Below are 26249 nucleotides of genomic sequence, written 5' to 3'. Positions count from 1 at the left end.
AATAGAACAAGAAAATTTGGCTTGTCAAGACTTTCCAAAACAAGTACAATTAGCTAACCTCAATGAACCCAAAGATACCTTAAAATAAGAATATTCTCACTAATAACAAGTGCACTTTTCTTGGTAAAAAAAACAAATATGAGACTTTTTTTTCTCAATATGTTGAAAAATATTCTTAAATGAAGTAAATGCTAGTGCCATTATCCTGACATAATGATATGCGCTCGGCATTACATTTCTTGAAACCAGCAAACTTATACTAAAAACTAATTTATTGTTCTTAATGGAAAGGCAACAAGGCAACCGCTTGTTACTCTCGGGGTCTCCTAGCCGCTCAGGCAAATCATATTGTCTAAAAATGCATTTTTCCATCGATAACATGACATCATCGCGCCAAGTGCGTGCTCTTTCAGTCAATTAGTGCGCAAGGAATATATATATATATATATATATATACAGCCTGGCCCCCGGCCAATTTTTTTTTATTGTAATTTTGAAGAATTTATCTGAATGTGCATGAACTATTTCTGTTCAAAATTGTTTCAAATGTCAAATGTCAAATGTTTAAATATTAACTGTCAGTTTACTGTACTGTGCCAACTGTACTACTATATGAGTACGTGTTTTCTATTGTTTCATTGAAAATAAAACAGCAAAGTCCATTTGGCTGTCATCTGTTTTAATTATGAGACACAATTGTGTCAAAATCATGATTTTTTATTTCATGCTTGAAATAAGAAATTATTACTTATACTTGTGAGTGTTGATGACACAGCTTTGCAACAGTTGATATTCTAGTTTCAAGCATGTTTTACTCAATATAGGTCATAAAATCTCAGCTATAAGCGGTAATATCTTATTGAGATCATTTAGGACCAAAACACTTAAAACAAGTAAAACACTCTAACATAAAATCTACTTAGTGAGAAGAATGATCTTATCAGACAGAAAATAAGCAAATATCACCCTTATTTGAGATATTTCATCTTACTTAGATTTCAGTTTTTGCAGTGTGGCGGGGAAAATGTTCGGCTGCAATATAAACGAAAATAGTATGGCCGTTTTAGTAGCGTGCCCGTAAATCTATCATGACGACAGCGCTTGGAGTGATGCTAAATGAGCAATTATCTCTATAGGATTTTGAATGGAGGCTGCTAAACCGCACTAAAACTATTACAAAGCACATATGGACTCACCTAGCTGGGATAGGCTCCAGCCCGCACGCGACCCCCAAAGGGATAAGCGGTACAAAATGGATGGATGGATGTTGACTCAGTGCTGAATAAAAGTTTAGCATAAACAAAACATAACTAGTAGGTACGTCAGTCCATTAAAGTAGGACAAGCAAACACCTGACCGGTCGCCATAATCCTGTGGCCCCCCTTAGTCTTTGTGGCCCTAAACAACCGCATGGAGCAGGAGTCTTCAATGAGACCCAAACTGAATTCGTAATCAAGCAAGCACCCCTATTCATAAATCTTGCATCAAGTTGTGTTTATAATCAAACTAAATATCCTTGTTATTGTGCAATACTAAGATATTATAAATAACACAGTATAGCGCCCAGGGATGTAGTGATAAACCGTAATAATAATAACCGCAGTAAAACACCCAAAGTATTACCGTTTTGCAGTGACGTGCGGTGAGGTTGATGGCTGGTGAGGCACTGACTTCATCACAGTCAGATTTACAAACATATGAACCCTAAAGAGTATCTTATTCACCATTTGATTGGCAGCAGTTAACGGGTTATGTTTAAAAGCTCATACCAGCATTCTTCCCTGCTTGGCACTCAGCGTCAAGGCTTGGAATTGGGGGTTAAATCACCAAAAATTATTCCCGGGGTGCGGCGCCGCTGCTGCCCACTGCTCCCCTCACCTCCCAGGGGGTGATCAAGGGGATGGGTCAAATGCAGAGGACAAATTTCACCACACCTAGTGTGTGTGTGACAATCATTGGTACTTTAACTTAACTTTAACTTTACACATACAAACTGTAGCACACAAAAAAGCACATTTAATTAAAAAAACTTTATTATGGTCTTACCTTTACGTATAAGTGCGGGAACAGTGGTGTTTGTGTTGGAGGAGTTGTGAATGAATGAAATATGAAATCCGTGCTGCAGTCTGCAGGTGTACCTAATGTTGTGTCCCTGCAGTCGTTCACGGCTCCTCCGGCGCGAGCATTGTTGTTTTTGCACTTTTTGGCTTCTTGTTAAGTGACTTTTTTTGGGTGGATTCGGTCTTGCACGTGGAGGATTTGGGTGTGGGCTTTGGTTGGTGTGGCGCTCCCGTCGGGGGGTGCATTCTGCGGCAGGGGTGCATTAACCGGCACCAGGAGGCGGGATTACTGCGAGCCTCACACAGTGCGTCTTCGCAGCAGTTTTATGATTGCTCAGCACAAGAAATACGTTACACACATACAGTTGTTGACAAAATACACTGTACATTATATACCTCAGCTAACTAAACTATGGAAATGTGTAATATAGTTCATATAGCAATACAGTCTCACTGCACAGCAGGCCAGCAGTTAGCCGAGTCCGCAATCCATGTTGAGGCACAACTGAGTGACGTGCCTCAACTGGCTGCTGTTCACCGCACCGTCTCTTCTCAGTATTTGAACGGCAAATGTGAAAATTCAGCGATTTTGAATAAAAATAATCTAAAACTGGTGAAGTTAAATGAAAAATAACTTTATAGTATAATCACTGAATACATATAATAATTAAAAAATTTTTTTTTTCTTTTTACATTTTTTTCTTTCCATGATGGCAGGTGAGGCCCTGCCTCACCTGCCTCCAGTGACCGCACGTCACTGCCGTTTTGAATTAAAATGATCGAAAACCCCTAGCAAAACATTAACGTCTTTCCCCATGAAGGACCGACATACTCCAAACTAAACTAATATAAATGCATTACTGTCTCAGCAACTAAGATATTCAATCGTGTGCATTGAGCCTACAGGATGTGTACTCTTAAAACAGAGTGATCCTTCTTACTCAGAGGAATACGAGACCGAGGTGTTTTTACGGGGCGTTCAAGGACCGCTGAACAGAGTTGGACGCGGCAATGCCCTTCACAAATAATAAATCATAATGATGGATTTTATTTGCTTCGCACTTCTTATTTGAATAAATCTTAAAGTGCTACAGTACAAACCAATATTTAAAACAACAAACTTTTTTATTTTGAAACTCGAAGGTCATGTGTGTTTAAAGAAATTGTGGAGGGAATATAAAGAAATGTATTAAAAGAAAATCTCATCAACCAAAAACGTTATGACTTCCCCCTGCAGTACCTCTGCGGACTCACTAGGGGTCACAGACCCCCTGTCGAAGACCTCTGGCATAGAGTATACTGTATATGCCAGGGGCCAGCCCTAGGTGTCATGATGTGTGGGTATCAGATTGAACGTGCATGTAGGTGACTTCCTTCTTCAAAATAAAAGCATGGTAGTATTAGCTCTGCTCTGGAGAGCATATACCGAAAAAATATCAAGAATGACTCATTTTAATGTTTATGTTTACATTAGGTTAATATCATTGTTTTTTTCATGTTTTTATTTTGAAACGGCAAGGAAACATGTGTGTTTGAAAACATTTACATTTGTGAAGGGAATTTAAAGAAATATACAAGAAAAATACATAATCTACCAAAAATTTCATGACCCCCTTAGAGTACCTGTGTGGACCCACTAAGGCATGGGTGTCAAACTCTGGCCCACGGGCCAAATTTGGCCCGCCGTGTAATTTCACTTGGCCCGTGAGGCGATATCAAATTAACACTAGAGCTGGCCTGCCGATCATATACAGCGGTACACCGATAATTCTCATACTTGCCCAACCTCCCGGGAGACTCCCAAATTTCAGTGCCCCTCCCGAGAATTGTAACGTTCTCTTTTCGTCCAGTCCAACGGTGCTAGCCCAGTTACGCAATATGTGCAGCTATGGCACGCATGTAGTAGAGAATGCAACGCATACTTGATCTTCAGCGATACAGGTTACACTGAGGGTGCCAGTATAAAAAAAACTTTAACATTGTTAGAAATATACGCCACACTGTGAATCCACACCAAACAAGAATGACAAACACATTTTGGGAGAACATCCGCACCGTAACACAACATAAACACAACAGGACAAATACCCAGAATCCTTTGCAGCACTAACTCTTCCGGGACGCTACATGGTGTGTGTGAGTGTGTGTGTGTGTGTATTGTAGCGTCCCGGAAGAGTTAGTGTTGCAAAGGGTTCTGGGTATTTGTTCTGTTATGTTTATGCTGTGTTACTGTGCGGATGTTCTCCCAATGTGTTTGTCATTCTTGTTTGGTGTGGATTCACAGTGTGGCGTATATTTCTAACAATGTTAAAGTTGCTTATACGGCCACTCTCAGTGTAAACTATATCGCTGTTAATGAAGTATGCGTTGCATTTACGTGTGTGTGTGCGTACAGGAGCTGCTCATATCTTGTGACTGGGCGGGCACGTTATTAGAAGGGATGAAAAGCTCGTAAAGGACGTAAAAAGCAGTGCCTGTAAAGCACGCTCCCAAGACTGTGGAATACCTTTGTTCGATAATGAAGGTTGCTTCAGCTCAAAGCCTGAGCCCCGACAATAATGGACTAGCATCCCAGAAAAGATGGCAGGTATCTGGCTTGGGCACATCAGATTAGATCAGTGTGTTGCAAACTGAGCAGTTTAAAGTCCTGAATGGTTGGTTTAGTCATTATTTTATTTTCAAATTTATTATCCTGTGGAAAAAGTCAATGTTGATATTTACCTCAGAAGGCTGCAAATAGAAAAGAGGCATTCAATTTTTATTTAAATTGTATTTGATATGCCATTGATGTTTTTTAATTATTATTATTATTATTTAAAACTAGATTTTGCATGTCACTATAAAGTTATATAAGCCTTGTTTGTTCAATGTTTAATGCAAAACTTGTTTGGGTCCCAATTAAAAAGGTTAATTTGTTCAACCTTGGCCCGCGGCTTTGTTCAGTTTTAAATTTTGGCCCACTCTGTATTTGAGTTTGACACCCCTGCACTAGGGGTCACGGACCCCCTGTCGAAGACATCTGGCATAGAGTATGCCAGGGGCCAGCCCTGGGTGTCATGATGTGTGGGTATCAGATTGATCGTGCACACAGGTGACTTCCTTCTTCAAAATAAAAGCTTTGTAGTATTAACCGGGATCCAGAGAGTATGTACCAAAAAAAAAATCAATAACTACTCATTTTAATGTTTATGTTTACATTATTATTTATTCACATTTTTATTTTGAAACTGCAAGGAAATGTGTGTTTGATGACATTTACATTTGTGTAGGGAATTTAAAGAAATATAGAAGAAAAATAAATAATCAACCAAAAATGTCTTGATCCCCTTAGAGTACCCCTTCGGACCCACTAGGGGTCACAGACCCCTGTCAAAGACTTCTAGACATACTGTATTTATGCCAGGGGCTGGCCCTGGGTGTCATGATGTGTGGGTATCAGATTGATCTTCTTCAAAATAAAAGCATGGTAGTATAAACCTGGATCTGGAGAGCATACCAAAAAATAATATTAAGAACTACTCATTTTAATGTTTATGTTTACATTCTGTTAATATCAACCTTTATTCACCTTTTTATTTTGAAACTACAAGGAAACGTGTGTGTTTTGAAGTAGAGATGCCGATAAATGCGTTAAAATGTAATATCGGAAATTATCAGTATCGTTTTTTTATTATTATCGGTATCGTTTTTGTTGTTTTTTTTTAAATTTGTTTTTTTTTATTAAATCAACATAAATAACACAAGATACACTTACAACTAGTGCACCAACCCAAAAAAACTCCCTCCCCCATTTACACTCATTCACACTCATTCGCACAAAAGGGTTGTTTCTTTCTGTTATTAATATTCTGGTTCCTACATTATATATCAATATATATCAATACAGTCTGCAAGGGATACAGTCCGTAAGCACACACGATTGTGCGTGCTGCTGGTCCACTAATAGTACTAACCTTTAACAGTTAATTTTACTCATTTTCATTCATTACTAGTTTCTATGTAACTGTTTTTATATTGTTTTACTTTCTTTTTTATTCAAGAAAATGTTTTTAATTTATTTAGCTTATTATTTTTTTTTTTAAAGTACCTTATCTTCACCATTGGCGTTGTTAGGCCTATTTTAGGGGGGCTCAAGCCCCCCTAAAATATTCTTAAGCCCCTCTAAATAATTTGGTGTTTTTTTTTGTTTTTTTTACAAATAAATGCCGAAATATTCATTATAAAGTGGCCCAAATATGAGTTTAAATAAATAATCATATAACCTGTTATTATTCACTCAGTTTCCCCTCACTTCGTAGCGTAAGGTAGAGAGCCCCTTTCGTGCGTCGGTATCCAATCCATTCCACTTGTTCATATAGAAAATGCCCATATCACTCAAATTCCAGCCCGCATTTTCTCTGCGACCTTGCTTGCGGTCCTGCAGGTGTACGAAGCACATTAGCTTCCTTTACAATGAGTGAAGCTGCACAAAACCTTGTGTGTGCAATTGTAAATAATTTATTTTTTAAGTGTTGTGTTTCTTGTAGAATCTATATAAAGTAATATACATTAGCCTATTGTTAAAATAATGAAAAAAACATCATTAAATATATTTGTTTTATTGTGTTGACACATTATAGCTGTTTTATTATTATAGGATGGCTTGTTAAACATTTTAAAAGATTTTCAGAGGGAGGAAAAACCAAGACATTTAATATAAAATGTAAAATGAATAAATACATAGAAAGAAAAAGAAAATATATGGTTAAAAGCCATCGTCCCGGGGAGCATTTCATTTCGTCCCGTGCATTTAAAAAAAATAAAAAAAATAACAATGAATAATTTCTAAGTCTTTGTTAGCCGTTTGTGAAGTTTTGTGCTCGTGCGTAACATTCGCTCGCATCCTGTGCAACTCCTGGGGGCAAAGCCCCCCCTGTCCTTAAAAGCTAGTGACGCCCCTGATCTTCACCATACCTGGTCGTCCAAATTAGGCATAATAATGTGTTCATTCCACGACTACATATATCGGTTGATATTGGTATCGGTAATTAAAGAGTTGGACAATATCGGACTATAGGATATTGGCAAAAAGCCATTATCGGACATCCCTAGTTTGAAGACATTTAGAAATACAGAAGAAATATTTACAATCAACCAAAAATGTCATGACCCCCTTAGAGTACCTCTGCGAACCCCCGTGGAAGACTTCTAGGCATAAAGTATTGGGTTGTCACGATGTGATTGACTGTGTTCATCATCTGACTTCCTGCTTCAAAATAAAAGCATGAGGGTATTAACCTGGATCTCGGCCCCTCTTAGGAGAGCGTGACAGAAACTGTTATGAACTACTGATTTGAATGTTTATCTATGTTTACATTCGTGTATCGTTGCGACATCCCACATCCTATTTCCTTATGACATGCGTGGGCCCTTTAAGCAGCGGACATGTGTACAAATGAAGGTTCAGCAGGTGGGTGGTCCGATTGGCAGCTGATGTCTGGAAGGTGGGGCACTTGTTGTGTTCTTCAAGGTTCGGCGGAGGAGTCGAGGAGGGCGGCGTGAAAGAGAGCGAGAAGTTTCCTTCCTTCCCTTCCCGCCTCACAGTCGCCGGCTGCCCTCCCTGCAAGATGGCACCTTTCCAAGCGTGTGCAGCCTGCGTGCAAGGCTCCTCGCCGCGCCGCGTCTGAAGCCAACGTACGAGTCGTCGCACCATGGCGGAATTTGGACCGAGCAAGTGCGCGGGTGCACCGGTCGCCGCCGCGGGGAGCCCGGCGACGCGCCGGGGAGGAGAGCCGCTGTCTAACGGGAGCTGCACCCAGCCGGACCCGGCCAGGAGGGCGCAGAGAGGCTCCAGCTCCGAGTCCCCTGCCAGGGAGGGCCCGATACCGCGACGCAGCAGTCTCATCAAGGTAAGCTTGATACTTCAAAAGTTCCAAATCGAAAGAGAAAGTAGTTTTTTTGTAATGTCTTAAACGTCAACTACCAACTGCGCTCAGTGGTCACAGCATTAGGTACAGCAACTCCCATGATCCCAATGTGTTTGCCGCAGGGCATCCTGAAGTTGTCAAGAAGAGGATTGTATTACTTATGCGGTATGGCCAAAAATGTACATCGTGACACATTGCAGCCTTGTGCAATAATATTTGGCACGTAAATAATAACGGATTTATTTGAAGGGGTACAAAAGTTCCTAATGTGGCAACATATCGCCTCATTTCCAGTTGTATTATTTTCTCAAAACTACTACTATTACCCACACTTTAGTTCAAATGCAATAAACTTATTCTTCTGTTGTGTAGATAAGTGGTTCTCAAACTTTTTTCACCAAGTAGCACCTCAGAAAATACTCGGCTCTCCAAGTACCTCCATAATGACCGACAGTACAATACAGTAGCGTACTAGGCTTTGGTATTCATTAAAAACAAGTCAGAGCTTTTATTTAACAATTATATTTCATAGTTTTACACAAAGTTGGAACAGTAACACTGTGTTTTGAATATTTAATGAGGTGATTCTTTGGCGTACCACTAGTGGTGCAAGTACCACAGTTTGAGAATTGCAAAAAAGTTGGCACAGGGGCATTTTTACCGTTTTGTTACATGGCCTTTCCTTTTAACAACACTCAATAAACGTTTGGGAACTGAGGAGACCAAATTTTGAAGCTTTTCAGTCTAGTACCCGCACTCTTTTACTACTAAGCCACGCTGTTGTAACACGTACAGAATGTGGCATGGCATTGTCTTGGTTTTCAGCAACATTGAATGCCCGTGACCTTCGATCCCTCAGGCGGTACTGCATCAAAAACCGACATCGGTGTGTAATGGATATCACCACATGGGCTCAGGAACACTTTAGAAAACCCCTGTCAGTAACTAGTAACTACAATTGGTCGCTACACCTCTAAGTGCAAATTAAAACTCTACTATGCAACGCGAAAGCCATTTATCAACAACACCCAGAAACGCCGCCGGCTTCGCTGGGCCCGAGCTCATCTAAGATGGACTGATGCAAAATGGAAAAGTGTTTTTGTAGAAAAGTCTATTTTGCATCACATTTAACTGCTGTCGGAATGGCGCGGAATGTAAAGATAATATACCTTTCTTCAGATTTGGTGGTCCACGCTGCGATACTACAAAAACATGACCAGTATCGGCAACAAACAATACTGAAGCATCCATGCCTTTTGCAACATAAGCAGTGATACGGTCCCACGTAGAGCTGGGCGATATAACGATATCAACATATATCGTGATAGACGGGTAGTCGATATCAATAAAAAAGGTGGAAGCAAGGTTGGTTGCATGAACAAAGTCGCCTGATCTCTGGTAACACAGGAAGTAGTGTTGTAGTGATACCAATATTTTGGTACCGGTATTAAAATTATTTCGGTACTTTTCGGTACTTTTCTAAATAAAGGGGACCACAAAAAAATTGCATTATTGGCTTTATTTTAACAAAAAATCTTAGGGTACATTAAACATATGTTGCTTATTGCAGTTAAGTCCTTAAATAAAATAGTGAACATACTTGACAACTTGTCCTTTAGTAGTAAGTAAACAAACAAAGGCTCCTAATTAGTCTGCTGACGTATGTAGTAACATATTGTGTCATTTATCATTCTATTATTTTGTCAACATTACTAAGGACAAGTGGTAGAAAATTAATTATTAATCTACTTGTTCCTTTACTGTTAATATCTACTTACTTCCTGTTTCAACAGGTTCTATATACACTTCTGTTAAAATGTAATAATTACTTATTTTTCTGTTCTGTTTCTGTTGTCATGTACACCTAAAATGTACATTACAATAAAGAAAGTGGGATTTACATTATTAACTATGAACAATAAAACACTGATTATTAACAACATATAAACATCGCTCCTCCTTTACTTCTCAGACCAGCAAAACAACAAAAATAAAAAAAAAACTGCAAATTTTGAATGCAAAGTGTAATAAACACCTACAATATGATATGTTATCATGTAAAAATTTGGTTCCGCATCTGTTTCTGACACACACGTTTCGGGCTGGCTGCTCTGGAAAAAAAAAAATTGCTCAGTGGCCTTGTGGTTAGAGTGTCTGCCCTGAGACTGGAAGGTCGTGAGTTCAAAGTTCAAACCGAGTCTATAAAAATGGGACCCATTGCCTCCCTCCACTCAGCATCAAGGGTTGGAATTGGGGGTTAAATCACCAAATGATTCCCGAGCGCGGCCACCGCTGCTGCTCACTGCTCCCCTCACCTCCGAGGGGGTGAACATGGGATGGGTCAGATGCAGAGGATCATTTCACCACACCTAGTGTGTGTGTGTGTGTGTGTGTGTGTGTGTGTGTGCGTGTGACTGCGTGTGTGTGCGTGTGTGTGTGTGTGTGTGCGTGACTGTGTGTGTGTGCGTGTGTGTGTGTGTGTGTGCGTGTGACTATCGTTGGGACTTTATCTTTAACTTTAAACCCCAACCACTCCGGTTTGTTCCTGGTCTGAGCTGCTGTGACGTAGATTACCGTAATAACTCGTATAACACTCAAAAGTAGAGATGTCCGATAATGGCTTTTTTGCCGATATCCGATATTCTCGAACTCTTAATTACAGATTCCGATACCAACCGATAACGCTATATACAGTCGTGGAATTAACACATTATTATGCCTAATTTTGTTGTGATGCCCCGCTGGATGCATTAAACAATGTAACAAGGTTTTCCAAAATAAATCAATTCAAGTTATGGAAAAAACTGCCAACATGGCACTGCCATATTTATTATTGAAGTCACAAAGTGTATTATTTTTTTTTAACATGCCTCAAAACAGCAGCTTGGAATTTGGGACATGCTCTCCTGAGAGAGCGTGGGCGGGGTTTAGGTGGGGGGTAGGAGTTAGCGGGGGGTAGAGATGCGCGGTTTGCGGACACAACTGCGGAGTCCGCGGATAAACCGCGGGTCGGGCGGGTAAAAATAGATTTTAAATAGATGCGGGCGGTTGGCGGTTGAACCAATTCGGAAATATATATACATAGTTAAATGTTGTTACCCACATACGAAAAACGAGCAGCACTCTTTGAAACAGTCAATTGTTCATCAGGCACCGCGTCCCAGCAACAGTGGCGCAAGTGAGCACTCCTTCAGCGCAGCAGGGCGCATTTTAGAGGCCAGGCGCCCTCGCATGAATCCTGGCACTGTAGATGCCATTTTATTCCTGCATAGTGCTAACAAAAAAAAAAGTAAGTAGACATACGGTTGGATATTTTAAACAAATTAGTCTACGTTACCTATAGACTGTACCAAATAAGCCCATGTCTAACCTATATTGAGTTTGGTCAGCTAAATAATTTTGATGGTTACGTGTTGTTTGGGTGCACTACAATGCAAAGGAATTAAGGCAATTGCGTTGTTTATTGTGTTTTTTTTCTATTCGAGATATACTACTATGTGTGAATAATTATTTGGCCTCGCTTTCAAGTGAAGCGCATCTCCGATTGGCTACAATGTAAGGATATTTAGCCTGCTTTGTTTGTCGCGACCGTCTATTTTCATTATAATTCAAGTTTGATGATAAAGTGCAGTCTGATGGGTTTGATTTCCCCCCTTCAGCTATTTGCCTTGGCCAATAAGTTGCAGGTAATTTATTATTATTATTTATTTAATTTATTTTTGTTTAAATAGAGATGACATACATAAGTTATTGTATAATTTAAGTTTGTGCGCGTGATTGACAGCCTAAGGCTTATGAGGCACATTTTTTATTTCAACTTAAAAACGTATGAGCCTATATGCCTATGCCTACAACATAAGCTATGTGTTTATCTTTATTTTCCTGCCTGTCGTTGACAATGGAGATTGTCTGATATTTTGTCATGGCTGCAGATCAATCAATAAAGGTTCATCTTTGTCGCGAAATTGTTCACTGTTTCACTGTGCACCCCGCCCTCGTCCCTATTTGAGCATTATAACGTTAACAAGTTTATATTCATTGAAATAAATTCAGAATTTTTTTTTTACCTAACGAAAATATAGGCCTAGTCTTTCTAAAACATTTTTTTAACTTCTTAAAAGCCTTGTTCTGCTTGCTGCAACAGCGCACACAAAGTGTGAGGAAGGCACTATCTGAGGGCATTGGCAACAATAGTCAACACTTTCTTAATGGAAATGACAATAATATTATAATAATGATAAATAATATTATCACGCATTAATATCTCTTAGCCACTAATGCGTGGCCAAGAGATGCGTGGTACGCATTGAATGTCTCTGCTTCATTGGCTCAGTCTCCGTTCTTTAACAGGCAAAAGCTTTATAACCTCACTAATGCCTTGCATCGTCTATATTAGATATATAACAACGGGCGGGTGCGGGCGGGTGTGGTTTTGATAAAATGTTGGTTCGGGTGATGGCGGATGGTTGACGACTTTTGTGATGCGGTTGCGGATGAAATAATTGCCTATCCGCGCATCTCTAGCGGGGGGTGTATATTGTAGCGTCCCGGAAGAGTTAGTGCTGCAAGGGGTTCTGGGTATTTGTACTGTTGTGTTTATGTTGTGTTACTGTGCGGATGTTCTCCCGAAATGTGTTTGTCATTCTTGTTTGGTGTGGGTTCACAGTGTGGCGCATATTTGTAACAGTGTTAAAGTTGTTTATACGGCCACCCTCAGTGTGACCTGTATGGCTGTTGACTAAGTATGCATTGCATTCACTTGTGTGTGTGAAAAGCCGTAGATATTATGTGATTGGGCCGGCACGCAAATGCAGTGCCTTTAAGGCACGCCCCCAATATTGTTGTCTGGGTGGAAATCGGGAGAAATTCGGGAGAATGGTTGCCCCGTGAGATTTTCGGGAGGGGCACTGAAATTCGGGAGTCTCACGGGAAAATCGGGAGGGTTGGCAAGTATGACTGGGAGACGCAACTGCTCTGTACTTCTCCCCACGTCCGTGTACCGCTCCGTACAGCGGCGTTTTAAAAAGTCATAAATTTTACTTTTTGAAATCGATACCGATAATTTCCGATATTACATTTTAAAGCATTTATCAGCCGATAATATCGGACATCTCTACTCAAAAGCGCAGATTTCGACCATTGAAATACTTTCTATAGTTCAAGACTTACTGCACTGCACATCATAACGGCGGCGACAGTTTTGATGTTAAAGGGGAACATTATCACCAGACCTATGTAAGCGTCAATATATACCTTGATGTTGCAGAAAAAAGACCATATATTTTTTTAACCGATTTTTGAACTCTAAATGGGTGAATTTTGGCGAATTCAACGCCTTTCTAATATTCGCTCTCGGAGCGATGACGTCACAACGTGACGTCACATCGGGAAGCAATCCGCCATTTTCTCACTTTCGTCGGTGTGTTGTCGGAGGGTGTAACAACACGAACAGGGACAGATTCAAGTTGCACCAGTGGCCCAAAGATGCGAAGGTGGCAAGAAATTGGACGAAATTTGTTCAAAATACGAGGCTGTGGGGAAAGCCGACGAAATGGTCAGTCGTTTGTTCCGCACACTTTACCGACGAAAGCTATGCTACGACAGAGATGGCAAGAATGTGTGGGTATCCTGCGACACTCAAAGCAGATGCTGACATCAACTCCAAAACTGGACAGATCAGCTTTCAGGAAAAGAGAGCGGATGAGGGTATGTCTACAGAATATATTAATTGATGAAAACGTTATTCATTACTCGCGGTTTTACGTAAATTATTATACATAAACTGTGTTTACCAATAATTTAGCTTAAAAACATTTTTTTTTTTCAATCATTCGAGTACATTCGGGTAGTCTTGTGTAAATAAATAAATGATAAATGGGTTATACTTGTATAGCGCTTTTCTACCTTCAAGGTACTCAAAGCGCTTTGACACTATTTCCACATTTACCCATTCACACACACATTCACACACTGATGGCGGGAGCTGCCATGCAAGGCGCTAACCAACAGCCATCAGGAGCAAGGGGTGTAATGCAGTATTTTGTGTCTATTTAGGTATGGTTAACCTGAGTGCTGAAATCGTGGAAAAATATATGTTCTTAGTGCGCCTGAAATGGGCTGTCTGCACTCTCAAAGTGCATGTTGTTGCCAAATGTATTTCATATGCTGTAAACCTAGTTCATAGTTGTTAGTTTCCTTTAATGCCAAACAAACACATACCAATCGTTGGTTAGAAGGCGATCGCCGAATTCGTCCTCGCTTTCTCCCGTGTCGCTGGCTGTCGTGTCGTTTTCGTCGGTTTCGCTTGCAAACCGATATGGCTCAATAGCTTCAGTTTCTTCTTCAATTTCGTTTTCGCTACCTGCCTCCACACTACAACCATCCGTTTCAATACATGCGTAATCTGTTGAATCGCTTAAGCCGCTGAAATCCGAGTCTGAATCCGAGCTAATGTCGCTATACCTTGCTGTTCTATCCGCCATGTTTGTTTGTGTTGGCATCACTGTGTGACGTCACAGGAAAATGGACGGGTGTTTATAACGATGGTTAAAATCAGGCACTTTGAAGCTTTTTTTAAGGATATTGCGTGATGGGTAAAATTTTGAAAAAAACTTCGAAAAATAAAATAAGCCACTGGGAACTGATTTTTAATGGTTTTAACCCTTCTGACATTGTGATAATGTTCCCCTTTAAAGGTACAAACAATTATGTAGAACGTCCGGCGGGCCGGATTGAAAATCATAACGGGCCATATTTTTGCCGAGGTCTGCGTTAAGGTCTTTCCCCAATCTAAACGTGCACAAACTGTAGTGCTGCAGTCTTGATGGCGGAGAGCGTTCACTTTCGGTTTTGCTTTTGAAAGAGCAGAAGCGCCTCACTTGACCTGACGCGCGGAGGAAGTTGACAAAGTCATCCACGCTCGTAGGCGCAAATACAAGCTGGGCGTCTTCTGGCCACAAGACGACAGCGGGCCCCGTCACTTAGCACTTGACGGAGGAGAGAGGCGGTGGAGGAACTCTACCAGCTGCTACAGTGTGAAGTCACACGCACTCCGCCCTGCAGCCTCACACTTCTATACTCACTTCCTGTTTCCAATTTTGAAACCCTCTTCCTGGTTGTAGCTCATCCAATTCATGAAATCTCCGTAAAGTCACTGGGGCTAACGTTTATTTGAGCAGTAGCGGCTCTGGCTGTGCAGGGCCACATTCTTTATGGGGCGAGGGTTGTCTCCATACCACTATTTTGATACTTTCAGAAATAAAACATGTCATTATTCTTAATTTGAACAGAAAGTCTTATGATACATGAAACATACGTTTCTGTTGTATTGAAATAAGATAGTGAACATATTAGAGCCGCCCAACTTTTCCACTACAGAGGGGCCCGGGGCCCACTCAACTATTAACACTGAATTAGTCATCTTACTCTTGATTTTAATGTTTTTTTAATAATTGAATCCAACAGTTGTACAACATAATGTCATGTCTGTGTGATCATGTTTTGTTTTAGTCATGTTCGGTTTTATTTTTGGACTTTTTGTGCATTTTTGTTTTGTTTTGTCACCATAGCAACCCATTAGTTTTCACCTGTCACGTCACGCACCTGTTTCACGTTTTGAGTCACGCACCTGTTTTCGTTAATCATGTCGGTAGTATTTAAGTTCATTGTTTTCAGTTTGTCGTCGGGGCGAAATCCCGGATTCATACCCCTGTCACACTTTTACCTCTGCGGACTTCATGCCATGTCCAAGTAAGTTTTTTTCTATTAATGCCACAGTCAGTGTTTTTTGTTTAATTATTCACAGTTTTTTGCCCACGTGCAAGTCTTTTTGTTTCGTTAGTCAAGTTTGTACATCCGCCTTGAGCGCGCTTTTTGTTCCTTTGAGTGTTATAAATAAATATGTATTTACCTTCACGCCATGACCAGTCCAGCTTTACTTGCATCTCGGGAAAACAAACACACCATAGTCCACGTCATGACACATAAACCTTGTCATATGATACGAAAGCATGTGTTCATCACAAAACATTTAGTCAAGGCTTCGGTCAGGCTGATTACAAAATAAATACTAATCAATCTACTGCAAAAGAAGGGACTCATAAAAACTGATGGAAAATAATTATATATTGAATACAGTTATAGCACAATTATTATTAATAATATGTATGTTTCTTAATTAAATTGCCAATACAATTAAAGTGCAAATGAAAATACATCTTGACCACTACAGTCATAATTTTTGCGCTGAAGAAACTTCTCGATGACTTTATCTGCAGACTTCTTCGGTTTGTTTGTTATTGCCATTACTGCCACAAGTGGTGGAAAAGTGTATTACAGCTGAATACTGTTGCGGCCCGTATGGACTCCAACAATGGGCCCTATAGTTAAGAAACATTGTACTATGGTTATGGTTTGAGTTAAAATATTTACAATTATAACATGATACGTCACAATTACCAGCACAACTTTTTTAGTAGTAAGTAAACGAACAAAGGCTCCTAATTAGTCTGCTGACGTATGCAGTAACATATTGTGTCAGTTATCATTCCATTATTTTGTCAACATTATTCATGTACTTGTACCTGTGTGCTTGGTATTTTTATGTATTTTATGTATTTTGATCTATGTTCTTATGTTTTTACGTGTTATTAAGAATTTGCACTAAATTAGTTTTGCTGACAATTTCGTTGTACAATGACAATAAAGATATATTCTATTCTATTAATTTACTGTTAATATCCTCTCCCTTTCTGTTTTAACATGTTCTATCTACACTTCTGTTAAAATGTAATAATCACTTACTCTTCTCTTCTTTGAGACTTTACATTAGTTTTTGATGATACTGTAAATCACCAAGTAGTTACAGGATCATACATTGGTCATAATTAAAGTTCCCACGTGTCCAGGGACGTATGTCATGACTTTATAAACAATCACAAAAGAAAAGATTTTGTATCGATGTAGTGTTGTCCCGATACCATTATTTTGGTACCGATACCGGTACCAAAATGTATTTCGATACTTTTCTAAACAAAGGGGACCACAAAAATAACATTATTGGCTTTATTTTAACAAACATTTTTACGGTACATTAAACATATGTTTCTTATTGCAAGTTTGTCCTTAAATAAAATAGTGAACATACTAGACAACTTGTCTTTTAGTAGTAAGTAAGCAAACAAAGGCTCCTAATTTAGCTGCAGATGTATGCAGTAACATATTGTGTCATTTCTCATTTTATTATTTTGTCAACATGATTAAGGACAGGTGGTAGAAAATGAATTATTAATCTACTTGTTCATTTACTGTTAATATCTGCTTACTTTCTGTTTTAACATGTTCTATCCACACTTCTGTTACAATGTAATAATTACTTATTCTTCTGTTGTTTGATACTTTACATTAGTTTTGAATGATACCACAAATTTAGGTATCAATTCAATACCAAGTAGTTACAGGATCATACATTGGTCATATACCAAAGTCCTCATGTGTCCAGGGATGTATTTCCTGAGTTTATAAACATACCATAGCTTTTAAAAAAACAAAATATTTATTTTGTAATGCTAAAAAATATCAATGTAATCATAGTAGTATCAACTAGATACGCTCCTGTACTTGGTATCAATACAGTGGATGTTAGGTGTAGATCCACCAAAGACGTTTGTTTACATTGTGACGCCAGTGTGTAGTGAAGCATGTTTAACTATTCCTCTGTACTTTTTAGAGGCGGTATAGTACCGTATATGATTCATTAGCAGTGTTGGGTTAATTACTGAAAACCAGTAACTAGTTACAGTTACTAGTTACTTTATTTCAAAAGTAACTCAGTTACTAACTCAGTTACTTACACCAAAAAGTAATGCGTTACTGTGAAAAGTAACTATTTAGTTACTTCTTTTTTTTCTCCTTTTTTTTTAAGGCTCTCATTGATGCCCTTTTAGCCTTCATTTCAGTACTGTTATTGCACTGGAGAATAATACAATGTGTTGATCAACTTGACATGCATTTGCATCACTGAACTCTGCTAAGCAATGTGCTCTACATACAAAAGACAAAGATATGTTTCAAAGGGCCAGTTTATTTCAGGCCAAAACAAATTGACAAAACTATTTGAAATAGCTGCAACATAACATACATAAGTAACAAACAGCATAATGACAACATAGCTGTAAAGCTGGCTTCACCCAAGGAAGGCACACATGACATACACAAAGCCTAACCAGGCATTTTTTTTCTCAAGGAATTGTGAAATAAAATCATGTATTCAGGAGATCAACACTGTAGTGAAGCCCAGAACACTCTACACATTTCCCCAGTTTTAGTTTAGAGATAAGGAAAGATTGGCCTGGCCCACTAGCATCCCTCTTTATGTTTGTGAACTTTATAGTCTATACATTTAGAGTGATGTGATAATCAAACACTCTAGAAGTCTAGAATGAAAGAGTATATAAGAGAATTGACAGTGTGTACCTTCAATGATGAGCAGAGGCAGAGTTTGGAGTGTTTTCTTTAGCTCGCTTTCCATGTTTATGTGCTCACTGTCCAGGTACTTGGAACATGTTTTCCGTGCCATTTGTTGTTTGACGCCGGTATCATGCTAATTAGCTGCCTGAAAACGTGTGACTCCACTGTAGAAATAGCCTGCATGTCTTCTAGCACATACGCTGCAATGGCTCTATCAATGTTGTCCTGGCTAGCAGTGGCCGTGCCAGCAATCTGAGGGTTACTGGTTCAATCCCCACCTTCTACCATCCTAGTCACGTCCGTTGTGTCCTTTAGCAAGACACTTCACCCTTGCTCCTGATGGGTGGTGGTTAGCGCCTTGCATGGCAGCTCCCTCCATCAGTGTGTGAATGTGTGTGTGAATGGGTGAATGTGGAAATAGTGTCAAAGCGCTTTGAGTTCCTTAAAAAGGTAGAAAAGCTATACAAGTATAACCCATTTACCATTTATGTAGCTGTTTCAGCAGATTTGAATTGCTGTTTTGGGCAGTATTCCCGGGCGCGGTCACTGCTGCTGCTCACTGCTCCCCTCACCTCCCAGGGGGTGATCAAGGGTGATGGGTCAAATGCAGAGAATAATTTCACCACACCTAGTGTGTGTGTGACAATCATTGGCACTTTAACTTTAAGTAGATGGGATCTTTGATTCAAGACACAACTTACATTTAACTAAACTGTTATTTTCTTTGTGCTCGACAAAAGAAAAGTAGTGACAATGTCTCCATGTTAACTTGTTAAGAAACTCGACTTCTGACTTCACCATGATGTCTTGTTAGTTGTTATGAGAGTAGCGTATGTGTGTGTGCGTGTGGCCCTTTAAGATATCACAACATGTGAGGTCAGTGAGTGAGTGGGCGAGAGAGGTGAGGGAGCGCAACAGTTAGTGTGTGCAGGTGCTCGAGCTTGGTGGATGGCTGCGTGTAAGACACCAATAAAGTCGCAAAGTTGCAACAAACCGCCGGCCTCATCATTCACCCTCGAGTCCGGAGCTGTAAAGACCCACTGCCGGGTAAAGTGAAAGTTGTTAGCCCCGAAATACATAGGCCCTGGAGGAACGTCTCCCCTGCGCTCCGCTCCTCGGTCGAGGAAAGCACGCCTTTTCTTTTCCTTGTGAGACTGAAGGACGACACTTCTTCTGTTTCTAGCCGATACTACATTAAAAAATAACGTAAAATAACGCAGTAACGCATCATGTAGTAACGGTAATTGAGTTACTGAATATAAAAAATAACGCGTTAGATTACTAGTTACCGCCAAAACTAACGGCGTTACAGTAACGCGTTACAAAGTAACGCGTTAGTACCAACACTGTTCATTAGTATCGCGATACTATACTAATACCGGTATACCTTACAACCCTTAATCATTGTAGTATTGACTATATACACTCTTGTACTTGGTTTCATTACAGTCAATATTTTATATTGATCCACACATTTGTTTACATTGAGGAGCGCTAGCTTGCTGTTAGCGGTTAGCTATTGTGTCCTCCTAGAGCAGGGGTCGGCAACCCGCGGCTCTAGAGCCGCATGCGGCTCTTTAGCGCCGCCCTGGTGGCTCTCTGGAGTTTTTTGAAAAATGTATGAAAAATGGAAAAAGATGAGGGGAAAAAAATATATTTTTTGTTTAAATATGGTTTCTGTAGGAGGACAAACATGACACAAACCTCCCTAATTGTTATAAAGCACACTGTTTATATTAAACATGCTTCACTGATTCGAGTATTTGGCGAGCACCGTTTTGTCCTACTAATTTTGGCGGTCCTTGAACCCACCGTAGTTTGTTTACATGTACAACTTTCTCCGACTTTCGGGGACGTGTTTTATGCCACTTCTTTTTCTGTCTCATTTTGTCCACCAAACTTTTAACGTTGCGCATGAATGCACAAAGGTGAGTTTCGTTGATGTTATTGACTTGTGTGGAGTGCTAATCAGACTGCATGACTGCAAGCTAATCGATGCTAACATGCTATTTAGGCTAGCTATATGTACATATTGCATAATTTGCCTCATTTGTAGCTATTTTTGAGGTCATTTAGTTTCCTTTAAGTCTTCTTAATTCAATTTATATCTCATGACACACTATCTGTATGTAATATGGCTTTTAATTTTTTGCGGCTCCAGACAGATTTGTTTTTGTATTTTTGGTCCAATATGGCTCTTTCAACATTTTGGGTTGCCGACCCCTGTCTTAGAGTGTGTAGTGAAGCATGTTTAGCCATTCCTCGTCCTGCAGGGATGATACTTGTAAGAAACTTACTTTATTTGTCGCCATGGAGGCCAGGATTAGTGATTTAGAAGTAACCAAAACACTATGGATGGACGTTAGCCGCTAGCTAGCTATGTTGTAAAGCACCGCTTGCAGTGTGGCGCTTCAGTGTTTATAGCATAAACTTTTATCGTTCATTTTTAAGCCAAACTATGTCCTTTCTCCACAATGTTTCTGCTTGTAAGTGCTCCGTGTGTGTGTGTGTTGACTCACATGCGCCTGGGCTCACATTAGCAGCAATGGCACCATAATATTTGACAAGTGTTAGTATTGCACTGTAACAAAGTACAATTGGGACCAGTTGAATGTAAAATACAGTCATCATTTTGTACAAACCCCAAAACCAGTGAAGTTGGCACGTTGTGTAAATCATAAATAAAAACAGAATACAATGATTTGCAAATACTTTTCAGCTTATCTTCAATTGAATAGACTGCAAAGACATGATACTTAAAGTTCATTTTTTGCAAATATTATCTCATTTGGAATTTGATGCCTGCAAGATGTTCAAAAGAAGCTGGCACAAGTGGCAAAAAAGACTGAGAAAGTTGTGGAATGCTCATCAAACACTTATTTGGAACATCCCACGGGTGAACAGGCTAATTGGGAACAGGTGGGTGCCATGTTTGGGTATAAAAGCAGCTTCCATTAAAAGCTCAGCCATTCACAAACAAGGATGGGGCGAGGGTCACCACTTTGTCAACAAATGCGTGAGCAAATTGTCAAACAGTTTAAGAACAACATTGCTATTGGAAGGAATTTAGGGATTTCACCATCTAAGGTCTGTAATATCATCAAAAGGTTCAGAGAATCTGGAAAAATCACTGCAAGTAACATTGAATGCCCGTGACCTTTGATCCCTCAGGCGGTACTGCATCAAAAACCGACATTAGTGTGTAAAGGATATCACCACATGGGCTCAGGAACACTTCAGAAAACCACTGTCAGTAACTACAGTTCGTCGCTACATCTGTAAGTGCAAGTTAAAACTGTACTATGCAAAGCGAAAGCCATTTATCAACAACACCCAGAAATGCCGCCGTCATCTAAGATGGACTGATGCAAAGTGTAAAAGTGTCCACATTTCAAATTGTTTTTGGAAACTGTGGACGTCGTGTCCTCCTGAACAAAGAGGAAAAGAACCATCCGGATTGTTCGAGGCGCAAAGTTGAAAAGCCAGCATCTGTGATGGTATGGGGGTGTATTAGTGCCCAAGGCATGACTAACTTACCTATCTGTGAAGGCACCGTTAATGCTGAAAGGTACATACTGTCATAGCTGTCATGACGAGGACTTTGAGGGAGTTGTTTGTTTTCCCGAGATGCAAGTAAAGTTGGAGTGGACATGGCGTGAAGGTAAATACATTATTTTATTTTAACACTAACAAACTACAAACAAAAGGCGCGCACAAGGCCGAGAACAAACCTGGCTATGAAAACAATACTGACACATGGACAGAAACTATGGACATAAAACAAAACTCGCTAACTGTGACATGAAAAAACAAAACTTACTTGGCATGGCATGAAGCATAAACTGTGATAGCATGGGTAACAGGAGTAATCATGGCATGAAGTGCGCAGAGGTAATGTCACCACACAGACTAACTGAAAAAGACAGGCTTAAATAGTAGTGATCATGATTAACACAAGTGTGTGAGTCCAAAACGTGAAACAGGTGAAACTAATGGTCGTCATGGTGACAAGGCAAGGGAGTGAAAACAGGAACTAAAAAGAGTCCAAAAACCAAGCAGAACATAACTAAACAAAACATGATCACAGAGACATGACACATACAGGTTTTGAAGCAACATATGTTGCCATCCAAGCAATGTTATGATGGACGCCCCTGCTTATTTTCAAGGATTTGCAAATCACTGTATTCTGTTTTTATTTATGAATTACACAATGTGCCAACTTCACTGGTTTTGGGTTTTGTAGAAAATATAAAAGTAGGGGTCCCTGCTTTCTCTCTCCTCAGTTTCGGGGTCCTCGGCCTGGAAGATGTTGAAGGGCCCTGGCATTGAGTGTTTGTGCCATAACCATGTCAAATTGATTGAAGCCAAAAAAAAAGGGGTGCACTACTTGAAAGCAACCAGCAGAGGCGCTTTTGAGTCCCCAACAAGTTTGATGTCTCAAGAAGAGCAGCATGACGTCACCTCTGATATTCTGCGCCATGCAACGCTGGCATGGAAACAGGAGCGCAGAACCGAACACAATTAATAGATTGACGATCGGTCTGACAAATGAAGTCATCCCGACGCGAGTCACTCTCTTTGAAAGACACGGCGGACTTCAAGCGGCGTCGCTCGCGTCTCCCGCCAGGGCTAATTCAACAGTCTGCGTCACCACGGCAACCGCCAAACGCCAGCAGAGAAAGGCGTCTGATTGCCCACTTGAGTTTCTGTCAGTAACTGTGTGGAGTGTGTCCGTGCTGGAAGCGGAGCATCAAACCTCAGCTCTCAGTCAGACGGCGTGAAAGCAAGTTGTCAGGGCGAGGGCTTTTGTGCGAGCACTCCCAAGTCGACGGTTGGCCCATTTCTTCACACGGTTGATGTCGCAACGTGGCGGTTAGGTCACCGACCTTCGGTGATGACACCGACAACTACTGCACCACATTCAAGGCCTGCGATTCATCTTCAATCTTGCCTCGGACTTCTACGCCTTTAATTGGCCGCCCCCCATGCAGGTTGTAATCGTCCCTTGAAGGGAGGAGAGATGCTGCGGTGACCATACTTGCCAACCTTGAGACCTCCGATTTCGGGAGGTGGGGTGGGGGCGGGGGCGTGGTTGGGGGCGTGGTTAAGAGGGGAGGAGTATATTTACAGCTAGAATTCACCAAGTCAAGTATTTCATATATATATATATATATATATATATATATATATAAAAGAAATACTTGAATTTCAGTGTTCATTTATTTACACATATACACACACATAACACTCATCTACTCATTGTTGAGTTAAGGGTTGAATTGTCCATCCTTGTTCTATTCTCTGTCACTATTTTTCTAACCATGCTGAACACCCTCTCTGATGATGCATTGCTGTGTGGCACGCACAAAAGTGCTTTCATCAAATGCACTAGATGGCAGTATTGTCCTGTTTAAGAGTGTCACAACATTGCTGTTTACGGCAGACCAACTGCTTTACGGTAGACGAAAACGTGACTGCTGTTGTTGTGTGTTGTTGCAGCGCTGGGAGGATGTTAATGAAACTGCTTAACAATAAACCCACATAAGAAACCAAGAACTCGCCCTCGATCATTCTACATTCATAACGTGATTGGGCAGGCACGCTGTTTATAATGTGGGAAAGCGGACTCAGGTCCGCATGGAGCTGGAGGGGGCGTGGCTTCCAGCTTCGCCTGAATTTCGGGAGATTTTCGGGAGAAATTTTGTCCCGGGAGGTTTTCGGGAGAGGCGTTGAATTTCGGGAGTCTCCCAGAAAATCCGGGAGGGTTGGCAAGTATGGCGGTGACGACGTGTATTTCATGATTTAATGCGTTGTAATGTTGTACCGACACCGATATTTTGGTACCGGTACCAAAATATTTTGGTACTTTTCTAAATAAAGGGGACCACACATTTTTTTATTATTGGCTTTATTTTAACAAAAAAAATCTTACGGTTCATTAAACATATGTTTATTATTGCAAGTTTGTCCTTAAAGGGGAACATTATCACCAGACCTATGTAAGCGTCAATATATACCTTGATGTTGCAGAAAAAAAACCCATCTATTTTTTTAACCGATTTCCGAACTCTAAATGGGTGAATTTTGGCGAATTAAACGCCTTTCTATTATTCGCTCTCGGCGCGATGACGTCACAACGTGACGTCACATCGGGAAGCAATCCGCCATTTTCTCAAACACCGAGTCAAATCAACACTGTTACTTTCCGTTTTTTCGACTGTTTTCCGTACCTTGGAGACATCATGCCTCGTCGGTGTGTTGTCGGAGGGTGTAACAAAACGAACGGGGACGGATTCAAGTTGCACCAGTGGCCCAAAGATGCGAAAGTGGCAAGAAATTGGACGTTTGTTCCGCACACTTTGCCGACGAAAGCTATGCTACGACAGAGATGGCAAGAATGTGTGGATATCCTGCGACACTCAAAGCAGATGCATTTCCAACGATAAAGTCAAAGAAATCTGCCGCCAGACCCCCATTGAATCTGCCGGAGTGTGTGAGCAATTCAGGGACAAAGGCCCTCGGTAGCACGCCAAGCAATGGCGGCAGTTTGTTCTCGCAGACGAGCGAGCTAAACCCCCTGGATGTCTTGGCTCACACCGTCCCTTATGCCACCGAAGATGATCAAGAGGAGAATATCGACCCTAGCTTCCCTGGCCTGCTGACATGAGGGTATGTCTACAGAATATATTAATTGATGAAAATTGGGCTGTCTGCACTCTCAAAGTGCATGTTGTTGCCAAATGTATTTCATATGCTGTAAACCTAGTTCATATTTGTTAGTTTCCTTTAATGCCAAACAAACACATAGCAATCGTTGGTTAGAAGGCGATCGCCGAATTCGTCCTCGCTTTCTCCCGTGTCGCTGGCTGTCGTGTCGTTTTCGTCGGTTTCGCTTGCATACGGTTCAAACCGATATGGCTCAATAGCTTCAGTTTCTTCCTCAATTTCGTTTTCGCTACCTGCCTCCACACTACAACCATCCGTTTCAATACATGCGTAGTCTGTTGAATCGCTTAAGCCGCTGAAATCCGAGTCTGAATCCGAGCTAATGTCGCTATATCTTGCTGTTCTATGCGCCATGTTTGTTTGTGTTGGCATCACTATGTGACGTCACAGGAAAATGGGCGGGTGGTTAAAATCAGGCACTTTGAAGCTTTTTTTAGGGATATTGCGTGATGGGTAAAATTTTGAAAAAAACTTCGAAAAATAAAATAAGCCACTGGGAACTGATTTTTAATGGTTTTAACCCTTCTGAAATTGTGATAATGTTCCCCTTTAAATAAAATAGTGAACACACAAGACAACTTGTCTTTTAGTAGTGAGTAAACAAACAAAGACTCCTAATTAGTCTGCTGACGTATGCAGTAACTTATTGTGTCATTTCTCATTCTATTATTTTGTCAACATTATTAAGGACAAGTGGTAGAAAATGAATTATTAATCTCCTTGTTCATTTACTGTTAATATCTGCTTACTTTCTGTTTCATGTTCTATCTACACTTCTGTTAAAATGTAATAATCATTTATTGTTCTGTTGTTAGATACTTTACATTAGTTTTGGTTGATACCACAAATTTGGGTATCAATCCGATACCAAGTAGTTACAGGATCATACATTGGTCATTTACCAAAGTCCTCATGTGTCCAGGGACATATTTCCTGAGTTTATAAACATAATATAACTTTAAAAAAAACTAAATATTTATTTTGTAATGCTAAAAAATATTGATGTAATCGTAGTAGTATCAACTAGATACGCTCATGTACTTGGTATCATTACAGTGGATGTTAGGTGTAGATCCACCAAAGGCGT

At 40.3% G+C, this 26249-nt stretch overlaps 1 protein-coding gene across 2 annotated transcripts in view; it reads left to right on the top strand.

Annotated features, from left to right (window-relative positions):
* The first annotated feature begins 7580 nt into the window (after nt 1–7580).
* Nucleotides 7581–26249, top strand: part of LOC133620872 (inactive phospholipase C-like protein 2) — a 66002-nt gene continuing 47333 nt past the window's right edge. The window contains exons 1-2 of one of the 2 annotated variants that reach the window (XM_061982491.2): nt 7581–7948; nt 15641–15715. In XM_061982491.2, the coding sequence (XP_061838475.1) occupies nt 7751–7948; nt 15641–15715 (273 nt within the window). In that variant the 5' untranslated portion in view covers nt 7581–7750. The remainder of the gene's footprint in view (nt 7949–15640; nt 15716–26249) is intronic. The other variant, XM_061982493.2, reaches the window with a different exon arrangement.

Source organism: Nerophis lumbriciformis, linkage group LG21 (genome assembly GCF_033978685.3).
Source record: "Nerophis lumbriciformis linkage group LG21, RoL_Nlum_v2.1, whole genome shotgun sequence".
NCBI lineage: Eukaryota > Metazoa > Chordata > Actinopteri > Syngnathiformes > Syngnathidae > Nerophis > Nerophis lumbriciformis.
The sequence above is the reverse complement of the archived record's forward strand: the minus strand, read 5'-3'. Positions and strand labels throughout refer to the sequence as shown.